This window comes from Scophthalmus maximus, chromosome 5 (genome assembly GCF_022379125.1).
Source record: "Scophthalmus maximus strain ysfricsl-2021 chromosome 5, ASM2237912v1, whole genome shotgun sequence".
NCBI lineage: Eukaryota > Metazoa > Chordata > Actinopteri > Pleuronectiformes > Scophthalmidae > Scophthalmus > Scophthalmus maximus.
The window spans coordinates 20,713,395-20,740,910 of record NC_061519.1 but is presented as its reverse complement, the minus strand read 5'-3'; the positions used below and the strand labels follow the sequence as shown (position 1 = coordinate 20,740,910).

Sequence of the window (27,516 nt, the reverse complement as noted above, 5' to 3'; positions counted from 1 at the left end):
CTTTCATAGTTAATTCCAATACAAAAATCCATATCAACATACATATAAAACGTTCTTTTATGATTTATCCTGAGCATTTTCTCTCTCAGTGTCACTGGAAAGCGAAGTTTACAATATGTGCATGGAATCCAAACACGAAAAACAGAGCGGTTAACATTTGTCAAACAACAAATGCCTCATTTATTACTCTGCGTTTCCCTGCAGACGACACGTCAACCTTCACTGGATCCACAAGAAGAACAATGAAAATACAGTGTGTTTAATGTAAAAATAAAGTGCGAAATCAAAATATATTGTGCACAGATGGTGTTGGTCAGAGTGCTTCATGTTACGGTAGTCTACAGTGCATTATTCATGGTCTATGAAAAACAAAAAAACATCTAGGGATGCACCAAACACAAAGAGGAATATATTGAGTACCAATCCTTAATGTTGAATTGAATAGGATGATTCCTCTACAGTATGTCTAAGTTAACGTGAGGCTGAAACTGCTCATTATTTCTTTCCTATAAGTGAAAGGTTCATGAAATTGTGCTGTGAAATCATTAAATATGGTGAAGTATCATCAGTAGTTGTACATATTCCTGTTGCGTACGCGACTGCAAACGAACAGAGCACAACAGAAAAGCAATATCAGCCATGATACTGGTCCAGTGCATCCCTATGAAAAAAGAACTAAGAGGTGTCTTCTGGTGATTCCATCAAAATAGGCGGCTACTACATTTATTTTGACAGCACTTTACGTCACGCCATATCGTCCGAGGCACACTAGAAAAACACAAGTGCATTTTATTTTGGTCATAGTGAATTTGGTTATGGTTTTTCAGAGAAAAAAAATGGACATTTTGGGAAAGTGCACTAATTTTGAATGTCAGATTGTTGAACACCACGCTCAAGTTTTTATGGTAAAGATGAGGCTACATCCAGCGTAGCTTAAAGTCCAGAAGCAAGTATCTGACCCCTGATAAAACCACAATGTGAGGGTTTTAACAAACCACATAAAACTTGGTGAGCTGAGCCAATTCTGTTACCTTTTGGCGAGATAAGCCAGCCAGCTGCTGTAGCTTCCAATCCATTCATTCATCAGCTCGTCGACCTCTGCAATATGTTCCCAAAATGTCCAATTATTCCTTGAATTAGTTTACAATATCACGGCATAAGTCTCTCCGTTCAACAAATACTGTTTCCATAAACGGCAAATGTTCAGACTAGGAACAAAGGAAACGAATAAAACACACAAGAGACGACAACTGCTGCTATTTCTTGTCACAAAGGCAAAACTCCGCACAGAGAGGGGCCCTGGCTGGCCACCAGGTTCGAACCCTGACAACCTTTGTTGTGGGCCAACAGTGGTAACCACTGCACCACAAAGGGGGAAAAAATGAAAATATGTCCATAAATATTCACAAATAGGCTACATTCTTCAACGATGGCTCATCGAAGCGGACAACTCCTGGAAGTAAGAAGTGTTTTAAGACGTTGTACCAGCAAATGGCAGCGTCACGGCCACATACAACCATGAATCTGCTCAAGTTCCTCTGGAGCTACGCGTCCCACGCATATTTTCAGTCCGCACTATGATAACATAACTGCCCCGATAACAATAAGACGAGTCAAGTTCATTTCACATAATTTAGCCAAGCGTAAACATGCATTGTTCCCCCAGCTGTCTGGATATAATCGCCGCAGCATTTGTTCATGTTGTACCCATGTCGTCCAAACTGTAAACACAATCATGTGAAATCGTTTCCCCTGTGGTCTCATCTTTCCACATCCTTGTGAACCGAGCACCAGTGTTCCTGTTTTTTTGGAATTTGTTTGTTTTACAGTCCACTGTTATTCCGTTTGGAGACATGTGCGGATCCGTCCTTGTGGTGACAACTGTTGCGGACACGTTTCTCCAGCCCCCCAGCAGTGTTTGATGTAGTCTTTCCCTCGATATTCTCACAACAACTTCTTTTCTTGCTCGTGACGAACAGTCTCCAAAGTCATACCGAGGAGATGTGGCCGCAAGAAGGAGGCCGCCCGAGCCCCCTGCGGGCTCGGTTTGTGATCTGAGTGATACTTCTTTTGGCTGGGGTCAGATGACTTTGAGTGTGACACTTTAGCAGCCACCTCCGCAGCTCTGTCTGGACCTGGAGACGAAGACGTGTGAAATAATACCAGACATGGGTTATATATATATATATAACCCATGCATATATATATATAAGTGTCTCTGAAGGAGAGTTTAGTTAAAGCCACTGCATGTACAATTCACACATCATACTTTTGCACCACCTGGTGGAGTTTATCAGAAAACACACAGTATCAGTCAGCGATGACGTACAACTTGTACTGAAGTTACAGACGGATTTAACCTGAGGCACTCATGCACACGTGGTCCATTTTTTTTCATCCTTTCACGGAAGATTAAGTCAACTGGTGAGAGTATTTCTTCCCCAAGAGTCAGCTCTTGTTAAATGTTTGATAGATTTTTGTTTCGCAAACATTCACCTACCTCTCCATTCATGAAACAGTAAAGGAGTGCCACTACAAACCCCTGCAACACAAAAAGGGGGGGGGTGACTGTTACAATCATATATTTACCCAAAATGTTAATGTATTGGGGTTTTTTTAAAGAACAAAACATGTGATTTTTGATTAATTTCAGATTTGGTCGGTACTCTCCTACCGGTCGTATCAGAGAAACAAATAACCTACATGGTCTATCTTATGTCTCGCTGAGCACACACATACGCCAGCCAACACAATGCCGCAACCTTTCTCTACAAATACAAGTAATTTAAAAATAATCATAGAATAATAAATTCTAGGAAATAATGAACACATAAGTATTCGCTACCAGAGGTTTTCCAAATTCTTTTTAAGGTAAAGTTATCTTAAAAGAAACGGAAAAAAGTGTTAGTGTTAAAGCTATATTGTGTACTATTTAGACAAACTTCACAATAAATTGAATATATTGTTCGTAACTATGTGTTGTGTATGGATGTATAATCACCTGCTCCAAAGAACTAATATTTTTTCGTCAACTTTAAATGAGTATTAAACATAGTTACATGAGGTGGACCCGGCCTCTGCGTAAGTCGCCATGTTTGCTACGTCGTGTTAAATACCGTTGCACACAATGTTCCAGAATATGTCGCATTCGTGCTGAATTTTTTGCGCTTCCGGAAATGGAATCGGGGTGCGCCAGCATAAAGTGTCCCCTGTCGGTTGCTCGGGTGGTTGCGGTTTGCAACTTTACCACCAGATGCCGCCAGAAAATTACAAAAATTACACATTGGGGCTTTAAAGACTTTTTGAGGGGTTCAATTCCAATAGGTCTTTTCACAGTAGGAAAAACATAGATGTAACCATAGCTTAATATTTTGTGCTGGGTCACTGTCACACCTGCACAGATTGTCAACGAATGCGCCACGTACTATGTCTATCCAGCTGTAAGTAATGCCTTTTTGTTTGTGTATCTGAACTCTCTATTCTGCTCATTCTCTCTTGTTTCACACCTGAAAGGAGCCCAGGCCCAGCTCGATGTAGAGTCTGGCTGCTACGCCCGTGTTCTCAGGCAGGAAGGCAAATACGGTGTAGTGCATTCCGAACAGAGGGATGAGGAACAGGGTGGATTTAGCCAGCCTCCTGCGGGAAAGGACAAACAGAGGGATGCAAGCGAGAACAAAGACGAGACATTAAGTCCAGATAATGATGCAACAGCTTCTAGAAAAATGTTAAACATTAGCCATTAATTACAGTCTCCTCAGGGCAATTAGTTTTGGTCTAATCAGAGTTAGATACTATAACGGTGTAGGTGTCAGACACAAAGCAAAACACAGCAAAATGCATGATTCCTCCAAGTTTCATCAAGGTGTCAAATCTTCCTTACGCTGACATTTAAAACAGCATCATCATCGGGCCAATGAGGAGAAAAGATTAAAATGTCAAAACCAGACGAATTATGCTCACAGCTTCATTTAAATCAGACCAGTCTAAATATCATGTTGCTATTTAATTTCTGGTGACATTATCTTATTGCACCAACTTGCCACAAGTCATGTGGTTTTGAAAGAGCAACCCCACGTCTTATCCACAGATAAGTATCCTCGTTGATTTTCCTTTTTACTATGTTTCTTCTACGTCACTGAGATTTTAAAACTGGCTGCGTAGATATCTGCAAAAACTCTAAAGTCTACCAAAGATCAGTGCGTTATTCGGCAGTAAATAAAACTCCTGACAGAGACGTCTGCACATTTATCACATTTATGACAGTTTGTGTAGGACATGACAATATAATGTAGTGTATGTCTTCTGATTATTCCAAATAACCCAAATAATCACTTTGATCAGAAATAACATCTCTGCCTTGGCTGCTGAAAGATAAAGAAAAAACCAGAAGCTTATTTTCAAGCCTATAATAGGATTGAGCGTGTCTTTTGTCAGACCTGAGATTTGAGCTTTTGTGTTAACGTCACAGAGCCGCCCAGATCAGATTGAAGTTTATAAGGCACCGATGAAGTTTTTGTGAAACATTCATTGAACCGGTGGAATAATCCTGTGCCACGATGATGGAGGAGACATCTATTTCTGTTACCAGCTGCTATTTTTATGTGCCTTCATTGTGAATTTATTCAACGGAGCTGGAATCTGCACCAGCCAGAGGTCAAAAAGGAAGAAAGGATTCATTCAGGTGAAGCAGGATTTCTGGGCTCCTCATTGCAGATTCATTTGTACATCGCTTTTTTTTTTCTTAAGCTGTAAATAAAAGGGTTCAAAATTTATTCTGCAGACTTTATCAGTTAATGTCCCCATTCCGCTTCATAGTAAACTTTTAAATAAAGCGCCGTCCATTTTCTGATACATTAATTACTCTTTTAAAGGGGCAGTGAGAGATTTTAAACCAATACACGTTTGGTAAAATTCAGTGAATATTTCCTCACGGTCCGCTAGCTGTCGGTTCTGTGTGTGCGTCGAAAATAAATCTATTTTTTTCTGGCATCATCAAAAACAACAAAGGGAAAGACAAGCTTTCTCCAAAAACACTAACTGCCCCTTTAACAGATTTACCTCAACGCTGAATTATTTTTGCATTGTGAAGAAGCAACAAAAAGACTTTTGTACATTAGCCCAAATGAGCAGCATTGTTCATATTACTGTATTGCGCCATATAATGTATGGCTTTTAGCAAGCTAGCTATGCAGTACTTTAACACTAGCATCAAGTCATGTAGCCAAGGTTAGTCACTCAGGTAGATGTTATCCAAAGCTATACATGTGCATTGAGTCAAATTAATACCAGAACTTTTGACCTTTACCATACAGACCTTACCTTTAGCTTATTTTGTGAATTTCCGTGTGTGTGGACGTGGATTCAATATTTCTTTTGCAAAAGAGGAAATGAGAGAAAACCTGGCAACCTGAAAATCTGATTCCGTTTGTTGAGACATCAAGTTGTAACTCACATACAATGTCCAGTGTCGCTGTTGCCAGCCATGGCTGATGATTTCAGCTTTTGGACCAGAGTCCGGATCACGTTGACGAATATGACTATGTTGACCTGGTACAGATGCATGCAGACATATGCATAAATGATAAACACAAAATAGTTTTGATGCTAACCTACTGAAACCTGATACAAGCCCACTTTGCTAGCACGTCTTAAATTGATTGGAATGACTTAATAAAATAAATATTGTCAGGTGGAATACTCACCAGCAGTGAGGCCGTTATTGGTCCTTTAATAATCCACCAAATACCAACATTGTCTGTGTCATCCCAGCAACTGCAATTAAAGACAGATGAAATTATGAGATTAAAAATATGTTGCAATCAAATAATAATCATAATTCTATTTATAAAGCGCTTTTATAGCAAATGAGCACAAAGAGCTTCCCAAGGTCAAAGTAAAACATGCAACATTAAAGGATTACAAAAGGTTGAAATAATGAAATGCATGCATAAAAATATCCATCCATACATAAACAAACATAAACAGGCATGCGTATACATAAACACGAACACATAAACAAACAAGGAGAAGATAAAAACTCAGTTAAAACAAAGACAGAAGACCAAAGCGGGAAAAACTCAAGCAGTCAAAGGATGATATCATAAATTATTCTATGAAAACTGAGTTTTTAATAAATTGAGTACTACATCGTACCCTCTGTCATCATAGAAGAATCTTGTCAACACCCAAAGTATGAGAACTGTTGAAGGAAGCCCTGCAACGCAAGAACAGAGATTAATTATTAAACCTCAATGCATTTGTCAAGTAAAAGTTATCCTAACAACAGTCCAGCCCCGACTCACGTGCATTGCTGCATCTTTTAAGGAAAATGTTATTCGGCATATAAAACTCTGCGTATCATATTTATCTGTGACCCACTTGCATCTCCAAGCCGAAAGAAGAAACAGACACAGGATAAAAGCAGGAGACGCAGGAGAGAGAGAGAGACAGAAAGAGAGAGAGAGAGAGAGAGAGAGAGACAGAGACAGAGAGACAGAGAGAGAGAGAGAGAGAGAGACACTGTGGAAACTGGAAAGATAAGACACATCACAGGGACTCTGGATACTGAAGTGAACACCACTGATATATTTAGATACACACACACACACACAAACACAGATATACACATTGTCAGGTTGTAAAAACAGCAGCAGAGCAATATTTATTTCCAGATTTTCCTCAGTTTTATGTTTGAATCCTGAGGAGTAGCAGGTTGTTATCTTTACCCAGATTAAGACCCAAGAATCAAGAGTCTCGAGAGCTAGTTTTAACAGCTCAGTGGGGCTGCAGGCCTACTTTGTGGTGCATTGAGCGAAATGCTAAATTCAGCATGCTCACAATGACAGTGTCGATGCTTAGCTCTTGATGTTCGGGCAACATTTATCCTGTTCAATTTCCCATTTTAGAACATTAACATAGGCTGTTTTCAGAGATTAACTCCAGAAAATGTACCGAAAATTGGAGTCAGGATGTTTTGCCCTTGGCCATGGTGACCTGCTGCTGGAGTGGCTGAAAGTGGAGCTACTGCTTCACCTCTCTCAGACCAAGACTACAACATGTCTGATGACGTTACTGTTTGCTCTACTTCATCATCAAGTACTCTACTACTGTTGAAGTCCATTAAAGTCCTCGTGACCTGAACTCTACTCGAAAAGGCTGCACTTGCATCGTGCAGATTCTATTTATATGCAACAGGGATTGATGGACGGAGACAAAACACATAGCTTCCCTCCCTCCTTTCGCAGCAAAGGGTATAAACACACCCCTCTACCATCTGCAGTTGCCAACTTTGACATCCTCCCCTGCAACGTCTCTCTGTAGAATATCCAACCTCTTTTCTGATAAACAGTAACTAGAAGCTCACAAGAGTACAGGCGTACACAGGAAAACATGGCACAAACAGGACACAATAAAAAAACAATGTGTTGACTGAGCAACACAGGATAACACAAAGGGGACGGCACTTAAAACATCCGTACATGTTCATTCTGTGATTTTCTTAGAAAAAGTGACATATTCTGTTCTAGGCTGTGTCCAAACTTGAAATCTGGTGTGTTACCAGTAACAACTTCTTCTCAGGTGTTTGTTTGTTGTCATTCCTCGACTCACCCCATCCAATCAGGATGTACCACCAGAAGTATTTCCTCTGAGAGACGAAGGTCAGGGCGAGCAGGGTCTGCAGATACATGCCCTCCACCAGCAACCAGAAGTAATTGGCCAGGATGCTGAACTGGAAGAAAGCCACGGCCGACTTGCACGCTGACTAGAGAGGAAACAATCAGACACACTGTAAAGTGAGAGTGTGTGTGTGTGTGTGTGTGTGTGTGTGGGTGTGTGTGATTAATTAACATTGGTGTAACACATCCTGGGTGGAGGGAGCACAGCGGGCAGGAGACTCATTAAGCAACATTTTCTCTTGTGTCAAAGAGAAAATGAAGTAGTCTTTATCCTATTTAATTTCAAAGCCATTGATGATATCCTATCCTGTTGTAAAACTTCATCTAACTAATTTTCATTCTGTGATCAACAGGCAACATTACAGAAGAATACTAAACACAAAACCTTTGTATTTGAGATAAAACACATTGAGTCATTGTACATGTTGTAAAAGTTCTTATAAGACAAAAGATGAAAAAGTATATTTTGATGATATAAATTAACAAAAGAATAAAACTAAATCTGCCACCAAAACGAATAGATTATTATTTCACCATAGCTGGTGAACTATATTTTTCAAAATATCAACTTTTCATTGGTAAGTAAAACAAATCCAGACCTTTGCTTGGTAGAAATAAATTATGGAATAAGTTTGAAATGTATTTGAGGCTGACTTCAGGTTTTTCAATCATTATAATACATTTTTGGTGTCTATAAGGAGTCAAAAATCTTATAGCCTTCAACTTAAACTAAAGGACACAACTAAAGGACACAATTATGTCTCCTTCACTCCTCCATTCCTGTCCATTTCCATCAACTCAATCATACTGCAGATGTGGACGACCGCTTTATGATGGAAACATTGTCGCCGAATTTGCCCCTCACCGTGGACATTGAGCAGTGATCCAGCGTCTCATCAGCAAACAGCACCGTGTCTTTAATGAAAACGGCGCTGGCTCTCAGAACAAAGGAGGAGAACAGGTTGATGTGGATGTAGTTCCTGGTGCAGTGGAACTTTCTGAGATGAGGGAAACAGGAAGGGAAAAGACTAACATGTCTATACATATTGTATATATACTGTTTATCTACACAAACAATCATGATAATCTTCATGACCCACCCCTTGAAGCTACACTGACGACTCGCTGGCAATGAACATCAACTACACATATGAATCAACTCATTAAAGAAACGTGATACTGAGTTCTTATACAACTGTAAAAATACATGAAATTTAAATAAATGTGCCAATATTAACAATTACTAATCTCTGGTACAGCTGCTGCATCACTTTGGCATGAATACATCCTAAACTATTCACAATATTTGTTTATGTGTACGCAGATCAATATTTCATCAGACAATAAGAACAAGAAGGCAAACGACTGCATTGATTTGCATGTGTAAGGCGATTCATGAGCCCCTGTACAACAATCACTTGGTCTTTATTGATTAAATAGTTCTTCTACTTCAGTTGAATATGTGGATATTTGTGTTAATTGGAGATATTGGTGCCTAAGGCAACTTTTTAAATCTCAGTTGCATGCATGCTTTGGCTCACAACTACACAAATGTGGGGCGAGCGCGCGTCCTGGTTGTTTTGCCTTCTATTGCCCTCCATTCGAGTGTGTGTCTGGGACAGTGTGTGCGGCTCTGGTCTCACCTGAAGGCCGTAAGCACCACAATCGCTGTAATGAGGGTGATGAGTGATGTGGCATAACCCACAGTGTAAACCTGTCGGAACGTCGAGAGGTAACTCTTCTGGAGACACAGAAACAGAGATTTGGGGGGGGGGGGGCGGGGAGTAAGTTGTGATGGTGTCCAGTGTATGAATGGAGAATGCTTTGATCCGTGAAATGTCATATGAAATGTCCCGAATTGTGGATATGACTGGGATCACTACAAATACAGGTGTTCCTCCAGTATTACTCATGAATAAGATCATATTTTATTTACTGGGTGGGAATCTGGAAGGTTCACTACAGATTAACTATCAAAATTCAAACTTGAGCTTTACAGTTTGGTATCAAACATCCTTTTTTTTAAGACTATGCAACCTGCCCTAAATTGTTTACATTCGAGTCTCGGAAGAAGAGCATCCCTAATGGTCTTCATCCTTCCACTAAAGCTACAAGTACAGGAAGCAGAAACAATATGAATAAGCTTAACTGATTGGCATGATTACAACGGCGTGTCCGTATACCTCTGACTCGGGCTCGCCGTCATCACTGAAAACACAGGCCTCCTCGTAGGGTGGATACATTTCTGACCAGCCGTGAACTGTGCAGTTCCTGTAAACATACCCTGAAGTGGGAGCAGACAGCAAGGAGACCGGGAGAAGTTCAAATGATTCCACAGCTGCAAAGTGTTTTCTGTGAGACATCACGCACGTCTATTTAGAAACTCGATGAAAGTTCACAAATGGGTACATTTTTGTCTCAGTTTTTACTTCGGCAAGTTCATTTTCATGTGCAACCAGCACAGTTGGTCGACTAAATATTTGACAGAAATTCTTAAAACTCTTGTCCTAGCTCACCGAGTTAGAGGCCCCCATGGGCCAGAGCCTCAGACAAGTTTGAAGTAACAAGTGTGAAGGGACGTGAAATGACCAGGAAGTGACACAAAATGACTCAGCGCCGCTCCCGCCTTACGTCCGGTGTCTCACTCCTGTGTAGGATCGTCGGGAAGCCCTTCACGCGTTTGTCATGGGTTTCCCGATGCTCAGGGGCCATTGTCTCGTAATCCGCCCATATTTAATCTCCTCTGTGTTTTGCGAAATGTTTCTGTAAATCCTGGTGTGAAATAGCTGAGTACGAACAAAAAAAACATGTAGACTCCAGTCTTTGGGTCAAATTGACTCCCTAAATATTCTTGAAAACGTTTGCTAGATGGAAAAGGTCAATGAGGGTTTCAGTCGATTTGCTTAATACAGCATATGACGTACCTATGTGGTCTGACATCCAATATTTGTTCTACCTTGTTTCTTTGCTTAGGGAAATAGGAGTTATATTCATAACATGTAAATTGTCTTCTTCATATACTTATCAAATCATAAAACCTTGAACCCTCTTCACCAAACCTATAAATAGGGCCTATATATTTCTGCTAGCCTGAAGCTGCACCTATGGGAGATATAATATTGTTTTTCTTTTAAGTATTAAATTGATCTGTGTATGTTTATATTCTCATGCACAGCAAAAGACTGACCCATACAATCCAACAGATCTGCAGTAAGGTCTACGCTGCTGCACCTGTGTATTTGCACGATTTGCCGATGCCCACTGACCATTTCCCTCTTTCACATTTACTGACTCTCCTATTACAAATGACCACATTGCAATGGAAAGTTGTCATGTCTGCGCACCTGAATATTCACTCTGCTACACTAACATTTCCTCTCTTGGACCATTTCACTCCTGGTTATCGTCCATTTCGGAAACAGCAGGTTGTCAGGAGAAGGTTGTCGGCTGGATCCCTGCGCGCACCGGCCATTAGTGGGTCTGTGCATCGACACGAGTGTGCGACACAGATAGCACATGGTGCAGGCGTTAGCTGGACTGTGGTGCGTTTGTTTAAACAAACTCACAAAAAGGCACCGTTTTTTTCTTTTCTTTTTCCTTTTGAGCTAAACAAGAATGTGCAGAGTTCCGACTCTCTTGTGTTTTATTGATCTGGAATTCAGATCATTATGAGCCAGGATTTCCATCAAGCTAAAGGAGGAAAGAACATTATCCCTTAATGATCCTGACCTAACCTCCCTTAATGATCCTATTACGATGACAATCCTATGAAGGCAGTGCAGCACAAAACATTTCATTTCATTTATTTACAATGTCTGTATTCCCTAAGAAGGAGTGGAAGTCTGAGGTTTCCATATTTTTTACGATTGTGTCCTATGAACACACGTACACACGGATATTATGAATAATTAATCACACCAAAATAGGTTTGTTTGAGACAAATGTTTTGAAAAGATATTTACTCGAAGTATATAATAGAGTTTCACGACGAGTTGAGAACATGTCTCACTCAGTGTCGTCGGCACGACTGTACACTACTGGGGGCACAGCGGATTCGCAGGTCATCACATGGTGACATATGAACCTTGTGGCCGAGATTTCAAACAATTTGCATTAGGGTTGCAGCGTATAAAGAACGCATAATTATACTTTGCCATGGAGAAAAACAGGTACCCACTACAGCATGGGGCTTGTGCATTACCTTCTGTATTTTAACTAGTGTATTGATAAAATAACTGGGAACTACATGTTCTTCTCAGTGTTTCCGCGTCAACTCAGCCTCAACAGACAAACCTTGAATGCTGGAAAAATGTTGAAAAACTTCGGAGCAGGATAGGTTGACCACCTGTCCGACTTCAGATCGCAGCCAACATCCGATCTCGTCCCACCTCGTTTTACATCCTGCGATCACAGACAAAAGGGATATTATTATTTCTCAATAATAAAAAAAATAAGTTGTCTCAAACTCCTGCAAAATAATGAGTTTCTCAAAGCATTCCATACTTGCCACTGTTGTATTTAGTTAGAACAAGGAAGAAACGTTTCAGCCAACCACAGAAGCTACAGTCCATACAGGTGACCCGATTACCTGACCTGCTCATATCATTCTTCTCTTGTAACCACAAGAGGATAGTTCTATTAATCCTGACCTAATAAATCTATACAAGTGCATTAAACCAGCTGACAGGGTTTATATGTGGTCCAGCGGAACTGCCCTCGCCTTGTTATGGTTCTGTATATGGATTATGGTAAAAGCTTTTGCTGCTTAATGTCACACACACACACACACACACACACACACATTTCCATTCTCTGTCCTACATTTTTCCAGATTTGATTAATTTGCAAATCAGTATTGTTCCTTTGTGTCTCTGACACTGTCTCCGGAGGAAAGGTGACAGTTTTGACAGGACTAAACAAATGATGGGATGGAGTAACTTACTCCTGATGCACATTAATCAGAGCGATCAGCATGTCAATGAGTGCGGTGCTGCGAATATCTGCAGCCATCATCATCCATGCTGGGTATATTTCAACAGCGGCAATGAATAAAAACTACTAAAAGAATTCATCCCCAAGAAAGAAATGTCTTCTCTGAAAAAATTTGAAGCGCCTCAGGCACCGTAAGTTTCCAGGAACGTTAAAGTAAGCGTTTCAAAAGGCCAGGAGTGATTTCTTTGAGTAGAAACATTAACACAGTCTGTCTCCAGCTGAATTTAGGATTCTTACTCTTCACTCAGCAGGATGTCAGTAGTCGTTTTGTGCGGAGGCTGACGTTTATTTCATCACATTTATTCGGCCCAGCCATAGACTGTATGTAAAAATGTATGTACTCAGTATTCCCTGATTCCGGAAAGTGAAGCCAATGAGGAAGTGCCTGTATTCTCTGTCCAGCCTTTGTTTGTATTTTAAGAAAACGCTGCTAACTGCGCTGCCTTTTCAGAGTGCCTGCTTTTTGTCCACCATGTGGTCGTTTCCCATAGGTTTATTTCCAGTAAAATAAGCAGAGGAAAATGAGGGAAAAAAAGTATGTTTGTACACGTTCTTAGCCCACATTCATATTTGCATTTGGGCCATTATCTTTCTGTTTACCATTCAAATAGCCAACCCTCTACATCTCATGGTTTACTGCTGCTGCTGCTGCTGGGCTCCATTGTCACACTCCCCTCCCCTTGCAATTTTCCCTTCATATATATATATATATATATATATACACAGTATATAAAATCCTCATTTAAATTCATGGTTTGGACGATGTCCCTGGTAGATCTAATCAGCTACAAATACCATCACCAGTCACCAGTAGTGTTTTGCCCAAAAGCTTCCAAGGAGAACCAACGTCTGCAGAAAACAATAACTTGAAAAAATTGCTCTTGTGCTTTTTCGAGATTGTTCCGCCGTCAAAAACAAAAACACATTTGCTGTATCATACAGGCAAAAATAAACTATTTGTTTTGGTGGACCCAGAGCAGTGTGAAATTAAAGTCTAAAATATTTACAGTTATACATTTGAAGACATTTGAGTGAAGTCAAATCTGGGATCCTGGAAATTGTACCCGAAGAACCGCTGAGATTCACACGTGTTATAGCCGGAAGACTGTAGTTGTATTGAACAACATAACTAATGCTTAGCTGCATTACATTCAGGTCAATCATTTCCAGGACAATGCTTACTTGGACACTCAAATTGAATTACACCTGTACTTTTCACAAAAACATAGTCAATGAAAAGAATTGATTCCTGTCATCTGTAATGATGATTTGAAAGTGTGTCCATGTTCACAATTACCCGGCGAAATAACTCAAATACACCTTCACTGTTGTGGGCTTCAATCCACATTAAGCCACAATTAATTGGACCCTAATAAACAATGCTTTTCAAACTGCCCTTTGTCAATTGCACCTTGTTATGAGAGGAGGAAATCCATTCTGGGTAAGACGAATTAAAACTGGAATTGAAGTACCGTGTTAAAAATAAAGGTTGTGATCACAAGCTTGCACTTAACTAGCCTATCTGTTGGGGATTAGCTGGAGAAGAGAGAGGGAATGGAACATTTGCAGCAGGGACTGAATGGCTGTGCTCAGGTAATTGGTGTCAGGGATCAAGAGATTTTGTCGTCCGATGTTGTGCTTATTCCACTGTGGCCGGTGCCACAGGATTGGATGTCGGTCTCAAAATGTTGTATTTGGTGAGACGGGAAACATCTTCCAGGCATTCTTTGTGTGGGTGGTTTTAACAGTAGCACATTGGCATCTATTTAAGAGAGGAAACAGCTTCCTATTAGAATTCTTGGCCGAGACAGCAGCGAACAAATCAAAACAGCTGTTTGCACAGACCCTGCTGCATCAATGGCACCAACGGACAGGAGAGCTGAGGGTCAAGCTGATTTGATTAGTGAACTTGAGATGCTTCTCTGTAAATGTTATCTGGCAGGTTGTTAGGGTCCATTTAAGTCACGGTGGAGTAAAGGGCAGCAAAGAAAACAGATGAATTCATCAACGCTGTAACACCATTGAAACGGTACAAAGCATCAGGAGCATCGTTTGCTTTCAATTGACCCCCATGGAAGATAAAGAATGCCCCACACAGGTAAGAATAGCAGTGAAGGGGGCCAGGGGTGTGATTTGCCAAGCAAATTGTGTTTGTCTTTCTGTGAACTTGTGTCTTGACATGAGAGCTATGTCCAAGAAGAAGATAATAATCATTTTTGTCCTTGAACAATGGTGACGTGTTTGTCTTTCGGTCATTGGATCTCTACTTTAGTCGAGACTGAAACATGTCAACAATTGTGTTGGATGTTATGAAATCACATCCAACACAGAGGATGACGTTTTGGAAATGCACAAAATGTTCCTGTGACGTTGGCATTTGTGGATTTGAGTGACACATCGCCGCTTCTATTGGTTGAAATTCTGTATCGACATTCCAGTTCCCCACAGGAAAATTTTTTAATAACTTTAGTGATCCCTCAACAGTGTTATATGTAAGTTTTATAAATAGCCCTCTTTTGTGGTATTTACCCCGTCAGACATCTGTGTTTTCTGAAAGTTCACGAGTCGTGATGTGTTTGCGATGTCTTCGAAAATTGCAAAGGCCATGGAAGTTAATTATTAATTTGATGATGAGTTAATATGTTGTAATTTAATTCTTACATCCGGGGAAAATATATTCCCAGCTGCCATGATGCCTGTTGCATTTACTGCATTACATTAAACCGACTGATGGCTTGCTAAATTGTTAGCATTGGTGGCTATTACACACAACCTAAAAACTTGAACACAAGGCACGCCATGTACACAACTTCATACACATCATAACATGAGTTCACCAGTTCCATTTGAAGAGAAGAAAGCATAATGAGAATGACATTTGGAGAAGCCTGATCATTAGGTTAACATTTTATTTTACTTTGGTCACTTTAAGTTCTGGTTATTCAATTATAAACCGTTTGGATTTCAGATTAGGTCACGCTTCGTCATAAAATATACTCATATTCTAGCAATATTTTTTAAGTTAAAAGTAGGTTGTTTACTCCAAGCTGTTCGTTGGATTGCTCTTGCAGAAAAGATTGCCCCCCAAATGCAAATGAAAATTTTACATTCTTCAAGTGGTGAAAAAATATTCCCATAAGGGAGTTCCCACTTTTAGATGCTTAAATTCAGATCTGAGTCATACGAACAACTGTGAGTAGTGTGACAACCATGGTGTTCTGGTTATGAAAAGATTCTGGCACCAACGAAAGAGGCCAAATGATATGATCTGTGTTAAACATTTGTCCTCATTCATCCATGTAACAAAAGTGACACAGAAAGCTGTGAATTATGGGAACTTACACTGCTGGGACTGACATCTTTGTATTGGTGTTTGATGATGGGGGAATTTTGATCTATCACGTAGGGGGGAATAATATATGGTTGGTCTGCCACTGTTCAGGGGTTGATGATTAATTGAAAATGTTTCTTTTCAACCAACGTTTTTTTGCCACCCATCAAGCAGGACTCTATACTTGGGCCTTTATCAAATGGCAGCTCTCGAGGAAGCTTTACGCTTAGCCTGAATGTCACCTCATTTCGGATTAACAGTGACGTTTGAAACGACTTTGGACACCAAGTGAGTGCTTCCAGAGCAGCGCTGAGGAAGGAAGTGGACGATCATTTATCAAGCAACATTCGTTCACTTTTCTAAATGAGTTCCTCCATTTTAATGGAATTCAATTTTTTTTATGTTTGATGGAATTTTTTTTTTCCAGATCATAAAATGATTGTTTTGGGGCAGAATACTACTGCAATGTCGTATGACTTCTTCTCTTTTCAAAACACTTTCTCAATTCTTCGTGAGAATGTTTGTCTTTCCTGGTTGAAAAAGCAATTAAAGTGTCAGCTTTAACTACTTTAACTGTGAAGAAAACTAAAACATGTTTATGTTCCGTTGCACAAACTCCATTCAAACCATTATGATTCAAGCCGTAACATATACCTTAGAAATGTTTGAAAATGTGATTGTTAATTAATTCAAAAATCAAAACATAATCAAACTAGAAACTGACTCAGAGATGCCTGCCCCGTGCTGCGTGTATTTTTTGACATTCAACATGTGCTACATTTTTTAAATGTTTAAGAATTAACTTTTACGCTATAGGGAATTTAATTGATTAAACATTATGAAATGATTATAACTTGAAAATTATAAGAGGGGATGCAGACCAGCAAACTAATAATAAATTGATATTGCCAACCTGATGAGCATAATCTGTTCTCTATGTGTGGTAAACATGTGTTAACATTTATTGCTAATATTTAATTCAATCTGTAAGTGAATTAAAGATAATTTCAATAGTATATGTACATGTGATGTGAATGTTTTGCCTCATAGATTGACACTAAAACTAATTTGAAAATGAATCAATATCAATAGCGCAGAGCCAGACCCTACCGCCAACCAATCTGCCAAATTTAATCCAAATGGGATCAAAACTACACTAAATTATTGCTGTGACAGAAAAAGGCCACTGATCACAATGAGCCCACCTGCTGCCGCGTAGCGCAGGTGTATCTGCGTTGATCAATAGATTCACCAAACAAAAGAAAATAGCTCAGCGTGAAAAACGTTTTAATTCGATTTTCAACGTTCATTGATGCAGTTGTCAACAACCTTCAGGCATCCGTAATTGATTGCTGGTGCACAAACACGGGAAATGATTATAGCCTAATGAAACACAGATGTAATTTTATAAAGTATGTGTTAATAGAAGTTATAATTGTTGTAAACACTGTATAAACATATTTCCTTATATTTGCTTACAGCTACATTATAATGTGTTAGACACGCTTGAATTTTATGTTTATATACTGATCATTAATGATAAATAGGGGGGATACTAATTTTTAGATGATATAATGTTTATTATGTCTTAGTTGAGCATGTCAGCATTCGGTAATTAACAAATAAAGTATTCCATTAGTTTGCAGGTATTCTTAAATGCTGGCACTTTTTTTTTTTTACATTCCGTAGACTTGCTAATCCATAACTTAAGTGTTGATCAGTTAATCGACAGGTTAACTGATGATGAAAACAATGATTGAAGCAACAGTTTCTCATGTCTACATTGACAGTAATTGGTTGATTTTTAACAGGGTTTTTTTGGCCAATGGCAAAACATACAGAGCCCGTATTTAGCATATGATGATATGACACGTCTACTTGGTTCCATTACCACCAGGACTCAGTCACTGGTGATTGTTATTATCTCACAAAGGCCAAATTTCAACTCTGCATGACTCTCCAAATCTGCACGATCACATGTCACCTGCAAGGTTGGCATTACCACTGATGGAGGTACAAACCCACCTACTTCAACGGTGAAATTCATCAGCAGACTTGCATCTGCGCAATAAGCAGCCCTGCGCCAAAGGGTTGCGTCACTCCAGCGTTCAAAGCGATCAGGAGCAATTAAGATCAAATTAGCCGGAAAATGTTAAAGTTCATCCCTCTGGTGGAGGGGAGCTGCCAGAGTGTTGATATTCTGGGGGGGTTTCTAATGAAGTATAGCGAGCAGCTTGGTTTCGGTAATGTAGCGCAGTACGGAGACCCACAGTGCGGCCCTTTGGGAGACGCCAGGGTCATTAGTATATAATGAACTCAATGTACTGCTACTGTATTTATGCACACTGCAGAGTTCAGTCGTTATCTGCATTTTGAGTCTCTTCAAACTAAGTTATGATCAGATAAAGAAAAAAAACTTCCCACACTTTTGTGTGCTACCAACGCAATAGCTTTTTTTTTAGCTGCTTTCACAAGGAAACCACCAACCAACAGTGTTGGAAGAAGTATTCAGATTATTTATTTAAAAGGAGCCATAACTCGCTACAACAATGCTCAGTTACAGGAAAAATCCAAGTCACATTACGTGGGATAGTCTGTCAGTGTTGTGACTTGGATTTTTTTATCTTATGGGGCGATGCTCTCACATGAAAGCTGTATTCTGATCGATCTGTAGATAATTTGAACTGATCTGTCCCTTTTTCTGAAACAGAGCATCATAAACTGATCGTGTCCTTTATCAGCAACGCCATAGTATTAAAGGAACAATAAAATCTTTTCAGACATTTTTTCAAGGAAAAATATAGAATATTCACTGGTTCCAGCTGTTTGTCATTTGCAGCTGCGCTTTAGCATATATGATATTAAATGGAAAATCTAGGGGTTTTGGACTGTTGGTTCAACAGAACAAGTCGTTCGAAGAAGTCGCCCTTGGGATCTGAGGAATTTTGTTGGTCATGTTGTGCCAGTGATGAAAGGAGTATTCACAGGGATTAAAGTTCTCCGTCGCTATGAATTTCCCATAAATTACAAGACTTTTGAAGTCAAAGTGATGTCGCGGAGCGTCCAACTGAACGAACAGAAAAACTGTCCGGAGAGTTCGCCAATCGCTCCGGTCCCTCAGAGCTCTGGAGCCGCTGCGGCCCTCAGAGCTGTACACCTGTTTATTCAAAGTTCAGTGAAGCTCCACTCAGTACACTACAGAGAATCAGCTGTTGCCGTCGTGCAACGCGCTGTTGTTGTGAAAAAGCCGCTGTCGTGATTGACACATATGAAGACAACTCTTCTGATATAGCTCTAGCCTACTCAATTGCTGTCAAAGTTCACCAGATTGACATATTTAACTTGTACAAACTTAAAATGTACAAACTCCTCTCCCGAGGGAGCATGCCCCCGGAGCCCCCTAGAGGGGTCTGACATCCACCCACCATTGCCTCACATAGTCCAATGGGAAACACTAACCCTACAAATAAATCTACCAGCGGAGACTTATTGGAAGGCACAACCCACTGTTAAAGATACAAAAAAACAGTTTGTCCCAATCTTTTGGGCTTGTGACCTTTAAAAAAAAAGAAGGTTCCTGTGCATCTTGTCGTCTTATGAGTTGTATAGTTAAATAAAACATTCTGGAACTGCTAATACAAACACTAACTGTCCGCTGACACACGGTCTGCCGCGCACTGGGAGTTTCCGGTTTCTTTGCCCTCACATTTGCAAATTCGACAGCGATTGAAAATTCCAGAGAAGTGTGGAAACACCTCTATGGTGACAACATTTGCACGGATACAAGTCCCTATGGTCAATTTCAGACATTTTACATTTACAGAAACAGAAGAAAACCACCCACTTGATTGAAGATATGTCGTTTTCCTCCATGAGAGTTTGTGGGTAAGTTTTTTATGTTTATCTCTTGATTTGTGGCCAAATATATTTCTCTCCACAGTCCGTCTCAAACCGCTTTTTTCCCCCCAATAAAAGGACCATGTGTTTCTGGGTGCGTTATAGTTTTGAGTTCAACTTTGTTAATGTGTCTGCGGCGGGACTGGTAGGTGAGTTGGGTACCGTGACATTTAGCATGCACGTATAGATGATTTATGTTAGACACACTATGGCGTATGGCTTGGTGCCACACAGGGGCGTAGCCCGTTTGTTGGGGTCAGTGGGTATTCAGTTAGGCCATGTTTTGTTTTCTTAATTACAATTCCCCCCCCCGACAATTTGTGTTAACCTGTTGCCCGTTTTTGTTCTGTGAACAATAAAACGAAGTTTATTTACGCATTCTTCCTCGAAGGGGCAACGTCGTGTGGCGTCGCCCGCGTTTGAACGGCGGACAAACACCAGCAGCAGCATCAGCAGCATCAACACACATGGACCCACCGCGGTGGTCGCTCCGGTTCTGCTGCGCCTCGCTCCTCCTCGTCTGGCTGCAGACCTCCCGAGCCCTCAGGTGCTGCGAGATGATGGCGCAGTCCGGGTGCATCGCCTCGGCCTGCGAACACGAAGGGCGCAAACAAAAGTGAGGTCATCCGCGGCGAGGCTGCGGGCGCACCGCGCGCGCCGCGCGCACGCGCCGCGCCATCTCCCGCGCTCCGGGGAGTTGGTGATGCGCGAGTGGGTGGCGGCAGCGACGGTGGGAATCTTAAGCAGTGTATACACAGTCCAATAAACAACCGTCACGGACAGACACGCCTCTTGTTGCAGATCCCTTCTCGTTTTTTTCTTTTCCTTTTTTTTTTTTGTTTTTTTGTCACACACTCAGAAGTGTTTTTCTCAAGAAGTGTGCCCATTGAAACCTCTCAGACGAATTTATTTTATTTTTTTTAAAAATCCCACAAAGTTGCGTTCTAGTTAAATCCCTGCGCGTTTTACATGCTGTGCCACACAACACAGACGCAAGTGACTCATGCAAATCCACGTTGAAAACCTGGCAGGCAGCTGTCGCACAACATCTGCACCAGTGTAGTCGTCTCTTCATTCTCCATCCTCCCGTTGAGGGACGGCGGGAGGATGGCGTGGTGGTGGATGTGGATGATTATCGCCGATGAGCGCGGCGCAGCTTGTCGGCGACATTCGGGGTCCAAGTGCCGCGACGAAGGGCCGCAGGATAATAACGGTCACGGCGTTGCAATAAAGACAGAGGCGAGTAGACGAGGGGCTTCGTGTTTCCGCCCGCATGACGCGCCGGCAAACTTTTGCAGCACTTTTTCGGATGCTTCTGATCACTTGGCGTGACCCCCGATCCGCGGTCAGGCGGCGTGAACCAACGCGCCACTCACTCACCGTGGGCCCGGGCCACAGATGGAGACAGAGGATGAAGAGCGCGAGTTTCCCCCGACGTCCCGGCAGCCTCTTGCAATACATGTCTCCCCCCCGCTCCGTGTCCGCTGTGTCCCTCGTCGCGTCGGTGATGGGAGTGCGGGATCCTGGCTGGTTGTTCCCCTCTCTCTCTCTCTCTCTCTGTCTCTCTCTCTCTCTGCGCGTCTTCAGGACTCACTCCCCCTGTTTAAAGCCTCGGTGTGAACATGTTCTCCGTCAGCCCAAAATAGACGAGTCCCTATTCCCCCACTGCGAGCTGCTGCAGAACTTGCACGAGAGGAGGAGGAGGAGGAGGATGATGATGATGATGATGCTGTCGTGCATCTGCCCTCTCTCTCTCTCTCTCTCTCTCTCTCTCTCTCTCCCATGGTGGAGTAAAATCAGGTGAATGAACATCTCCATTCAGAGAGAGAGATGGAGATAAACAAATTGGGCAGTGGCCTAGTTTCGAGTCACAAAATGGCTTTTTGCAAACGTCGACGACAGTATTTGTCCATATAACAACACCTGTATTTGTCTGGTGGTAATGGAGGACACAGTACAACACATTGTTCATGTTGAGGATGTAGTGCCAACCCTAAGGGCTGGTGGGAAAAAAAATTATTCAGAAGGAAAAGTAGTTATACCACAGAATGCATTTATATACATTACTGATAATATGTTTTTATGCTGATAAAAATGCAAAGAGAACGCCTTGAACACAGATATGTATGTATATTAAGATAGTCTTCGAATAAATAGGTACATATAACATGAACAAAGTTTGGAAATTATGTATTTATCTATTTTTCCCCCCAAAAAGGTATACACATAAATCGATAGCCTGTATAAATATGTAAAAGTTGCAGCGTCAACGTATCACAATATACTTAACTCATCATGAAGAATAGACCATATAATTATTGATTGTGATTTGTTGATCAGATTTTGTATTAATAGTCAGTTTGCGAATAAACGGTCAGATAAATGCAATGGAGAAAAAGGTACAATATTTGCCCCTGGAGAATTGCATAAAATGGAAAAACACAGGTTAAGACCTGCAAAAAAACTTAAGTACAGTACGTAGGTATGAACTTAGTTAGTTTCCACCATTGCCCATCCCTCAGAGCTATAGCTCCAGTTTCACTGCTGTAGTTTCATCAGCTGGAAATTTGTTTACCAATTCTTTCACAATGTCAGATGAAACAATGTGTTGATTACTTGATGAGTCAGTCAACAAAGAGAACATTCCATCCATTTTCAAAATGAATTTGTCTTCTTTCAAGCCAAACCTACAAAACATTTAATTGACCAAGCATCTAAACTGAGAGGTTGCTGCTTATGTCCTTACATTTTAACTGACATCACACTGGACAATAAAAAAAAAAAGAGCATAAATATGACTCTGAGACTGCAGGAACAGATGAAGGTGCTTTTCGGCTGCACGTTTTGAATAAAATTGCCCCTGGATGATAGGAAACACTGTTGCCTTCAGATGCTTTGTTGCACATCACAAATGGATGGTCTTGTTTTAATTTCCCAAGGAGGCAGTCTGGGTAACGAGCTGTAGGAGGACACAGAAGCCCAAAGGCGGCCAAATGGGGTTTGGAATGGAAGGACAGCTGACGCTCTAGAATGTCATCTGGAGGAGGTTTTTTAAATCCCTTCATCTGTTACCATTGTTGTATTTTTGACAAGGAAAACATTTCCATGTTGCTCATCTGCGGTTATTATTTACATCCGTGGTCATATGAGACTTCTTCAAAATGTGAAGGTGGAACAGGGCAGCTCTTAAAAAAAGAAAAAGAAAAAAAGAACACGGGATATTCAACCTCCAACTGCTCCTTCATTTTCGGGAGAAACATTTTTTCTTCAGGTGCAAACAGCTGGACACGGCACTGGTGCTGGTCATTCACCGGGCGTGAATCTGTGTCCCTGTGGCTTAAAAACGATTCAAAACAAACCTCTTGGTGAAAGCTGGCATGTTCTCAGGTTTCAGTCATCACTGTTTCCCATACGGCTCATGATAAGACACTTACTCTTTACAAACATAGGCTAACAAAAGGTTTGCATGGAACGACGCACGGCCTGTTGGCTAATGGCTTCTTTTTTTCAAACACAGACCTGTTGGTTGGTTGCATTCAAACCAGGCATTGCATTGTCTGGTATCAGTTTTGTGGAGCAGTTACGGGCATTTAGCAGCAACACTGTTTGATCCCGACAGCAGGTATTTTCACAAGCTAGAAACTTATTCTATAGGCAGCTTTTGAATATAATGTGCTCAAAATGTCAATATCACAGCTGAAGCTGGGAATAGCACAGGTCCGATGAAGCCCTTGATTGACACCACAGCTGCAAATGCGGGTTATTTTCATTATCAGTTAATTTACAGATTATTTTCCTGATTAATTGTGCATAAAAAAAACATATTAATTTCTTCATTTCAAAATTCAAGCATCATTCTGTTTTAAGCACTTTTCCAAATCATAGCTTCTGCTCTACAAGACAGATCAGTTATGATTCATCCTTCATTGTTAAAATCTGTAAAACTTTAAAGGAGATTATCAACAAACCTTTCAGTCCATAACCGGAAGATAGTCCGTTTATTATGGAAAATCTACGGAAACAAGAAAATATTCATGTTAAATTGTTTTCCATTTTTGCTGCAAAAAATGTACTGAATGGATCACAGTTCATCATCAACGCATTGCAGATTAAAAAGTTTCATCTTCAACTGATACAGATAGAACTCATTCCTGCTATTTTACACCTTAGGAGCCTTGAACAGAAGCAAAATTTGGTCTTTTAACATTATGAAAGTTAATAACCAGAACATCTCCGAGCTGTGGACTGCAAGAGGATGCCATTGTTTACCAGCCCACACCGGTCTGTGATTGTCCTGCATGATGACAGACAAACAAAAGGGGAGAGAGAAAAAAGATCCAGAGCTGGAGAGTCTGGATTTTTTTTAAATTTATTTATAGGTTTTCATTCATGATTTCCTGTACGCACATAACACATGGCCAAAGTACTTACAGAGAGAGAGAGAAAAGAAGCAGCACAAGATACATTTAATTTCATTTTCAGTGGTTTCGTTTGGTCTGAAATTGGAGTGATGGAAGAACTGTCTTTGTTGCTACCCCCCCCCCTCCCTTGTGATGGAATGTGAAAAAGTGAAACGCCTGTAAAGCTGAATGTAGCCTACAAACTATTCTTGTGACTCACAAAGTCCTCAGCTTCCTCACTTGGATGTCTGAGCTTCAATGTGCAGAAGTACGTATGAGCAGAGTTTGACAGGTTATATTTTGGGAGGAGAGTTTCTCTGAGCTCACATTACATCTCAGTTTTATATGTGCGAGCTTGATTTTAACATTACATCTAGTTCGTGGTCCAATGCATCACAATTTACACAAGGTGACGCAGAAACACGAAGCCTCCAACGCACACAAGATGGACTTTTACATGGTATGTCTCTTAATGAGACCCAGTTGAAGTTATGACAGTGAACAAGTTCAATATAATTTTTGTTTTTATGTATATTGCAGTCACAAAAAATGTATTCAAATTCATACACTTCTGCCGGATAGATTTTTGGCTCAGCACACTCTTGTGAGATGTTTTTTTTTTCTTTCTTTTCTCAGCTCAAGGACGGGATTATTAACTGGGCAAGCCTCAATGGCCCATGCCTCAGCGAGATAATAACTATATGGTAATATGATAAGATACAAGGAAATGAAAAGAGCCTTAAGTCAACCCCTTCATTTTCAAAGTTCTGTCAGTCATTCCTTAATAGATAAAAGTTTCAGTCGGGGACATGACAGGAAATTAGGGTCGAGAGAGAAAGGCGACTCCCTGCGACAAGCCAGGCCTGATTAAAACATGCGATGGCGCAGTTCATGATTGGCCCTCGAAGGCCCTCGGCGAGGCCAGATGAACCTCCCAAAGGGCCCCAGAGGGGGAAAAAACCGATTGTTCCACTGACTTCACTGTAGATGGCAATTTTTTTTATATTTTCCCAGACAGTGAAACCAAAGCAGCACTCTAGTGACGAAGTAATTAGTTTGTCCTCAATTAGGTTATTGACAGAAATTTGATTAGCAGCTATGTTGGTTTAGCAACTTTAGCAACAAATGTAATAATTTAAGTCATTTTTAAGGAAAAAAAAAAGTCAATTTAAATGTAAATATTTGCCAGTTTCCCAATTTTTCTATGATAAAAAAAACTCAACACTTTGGGGTTTTGATCAAAAAAAGCATTCAGAATATTTGGACATCGTGAACTACTTATTATTCACTATTACAAAAAATAACTGTCAGATGTATTATGATAAAGAAAATAATGCTTAGCTGCAGCCTTACAGTACTTCTGTAATGACATTGGGCCTTGCTCAAGGTTTTTTGTGCGTAAAATATGACTTGACACAGGAAAAAATTTAAGAAATTTGATAAAACACAATTTACCAACAAATTACCTCAATAACCTCAATTGAACTTTGAATAAAATAAAGCAGAATACAGTCTATGACTAATCAGATTACATAGAGCCAAATGATATGGAGTACACCTGGGGTCCATGAGACTAAAGTGTTAAGAATTCTCTTTTTTTCGTCAGCGGATTGTAAAATGTTACTCTGCTCACTTTACTGACCCATTTAATGTCTTGTGTGTAACTTCTTGAGGCCAAATTATGATAGCAACACTCGAATATGAACTTTCTTTGATTTGAGAACTCAGTTAAGCAAGTTTGGCTCCAGAAAGTGAGCCGTCGTCAGTGGAGCAGATGATGCTGTAGTCAAAAGGCGTCAGGGTAATGTTCCTTTTAAAAGTGCTCATGTTGACTGAGCTGTGTAATCTTATAATAAGAATCGTTCAGTTCTAGTTTTGAGTCAATGCATTTTAGACCATTTATTATTGAGTCAAGATGTATGCTACTATCCTAATGCTGCCCAGATAAATCATATAGAGTAGACTGACATCAAAACCCCTGAAGCAACATACACGACAGCACCAAACCCATATGACTCATATTGTATCACATGGGAAGATATGGGAAATAGTACTAAATGCCATGTGTAATGAGGGAAGGAAAGGGCTGAATGATGACGAAATATATCAGCCAATCTGTGAAAGGGGTGCTGTTGAACACCCGCATCAAGGAAGGATGTTTTCCAGATTTGAATGATAACGGATCGATTAGAAATTGTCTATCTTGAAAAGCAAAACAGAATCCTGAGTATTCATTTTTAAGAGTGCCCAGCACAGAATTACTCTTACGTGCTCTATTTGCCTTTTGATGTGAAAAGATCAGATAAATGTTGCAAATGTTTAGAGGATGACTGTGAGTCGGATGTTGGGCAAGAGATAAAATGGTTATGTAATGTCCTCATGGTTAAAATCCTTCTATAGAAGTCTTGTGATGAAAACGTTTCACTTCTATTCATGTGATAAAAGTCTGTCTTTTGCTTTGAACAGAAGATTAGCAAAGGTCTGACGTCTGACAGCTTTCATACGTACTTACTATCACTAAAGTTTTAGTTTGTTTTTTTTCAGTTTGGATTCATCAGTGTTATCTGAAATCTAATGCTCGTCACCCATATTGAGCTGAAATCTCTGAGGCAAGAGATCAAAGACATTTAACCTCATAAATGTGATGCAGTGTGTGTTTAAAAACGAGCAAAGAATGAAACATGTTGACAGGCTGGACCTGTCAAAGTTAACATGTAAACTGATAAACTGATAATGATAAGAATATATTACAAACAATATTAGCCACATCCAAAATACATAAACAAAAAACTAGCTAAATTGAGATGAAATAGAAAGTATACCAAACTTATATCAATAAGGCCTCTCGTGTATATTATATATTATTGATAACACACAGGAGAATTGCAGGCTATAGCTTTTTTTTATACATGATTTGTCGTCTGTAGTCTGGCTCGACGAGTCTGCCCTCTGCAGGAGAGGGGAGGTAAATGTAGCCTATGTGTACATGTTTATAAAAAAATTAAACCACTAACAAATTCGGTCACTAACATTTATACAAATATTTATTTTTAATTGACAGTTGTCAAATTGTTTAAATTAAATAGCAACATTGTTTTGCTAAGTTAAACACATAAAGTAACAGTTACGTCTGTGTGCAGGCCCACAGCCTACTGTACAGACATCGCTGCACGCTGCCCGTTAACTGCAGCTCCCGTGGCATCATGGGAAATGTAGTCTT

The 27,516-nt window shown here is 40.3% G+C and overlaps 1 protein-coding gene across 1 annotated transcript; it reads right to left on the bottom strand.

Moving 5' to 3' along the window:
* Nucleotides 1-39: 39 nt before the first annotated feature.
* On the bottom strand, nucleotides 40-21,654 carry ghrhra (growth hormone releasing hormone receptor a). Its single transcript, XM_035634296.2, has 13 exons — nucleotides 21,277-21,654; nucleotides 20,374-20,485; nucleotides 11,970-12,077; nucleotides 9,860-9,960; nucleotides 9,320-9,417; nucleotides 8,542-8,674; nucleotides 7,609-7,762; nucleotides 6,154-6,214; nucleotides 5,703-5,772; nucleotides 5,453-5,547; nucleotides 3,507-3,636; nucleotides 2,501-2,542; nucleotides 40-2,135 (listed from the first exon to the last, which is right to left on the bottom strand). Exons 1-13 carry the CDS (start codon nucleotides 21,355-21,357, stop codon nucleotides 1,989-1,991), a joined length of 1,332 nt encoding a protein of 443 aa, XP_035490189.1. The 5' UTR covers nucleotides 21,358-21,654; the 3' UTR covers nucleotides 40-1,988.
* Between the last annotated feature and the right edge of the window lie 5,862 nt (nucleotides 21,655-27,516).

Bases quoted from the DNA above. Each gene is read 5' to 3' on its own strand.
- ghrhra (XM_035634296.2), bottom strand. From the start codon at position 21,357: ATGTATTGCAAGAGGCTGCCGGGACGTCGGGGGAAACTCGCGCTCTTC. The intron at 5,548-5,702 runs GTGAGTATTCCA...CATCTGTACCAG, and splicing joins CAATAACGGCCTCACTGCTG to GTCAACATAGTCATATTCGT. The intron at 3,637-5,452 runs GTGAGTTACAAC...CCTTTCCCGCAG, and splicing joins AGCGACACTGGACATTGTAT to GAGGCTGGCTAAATCCACCC.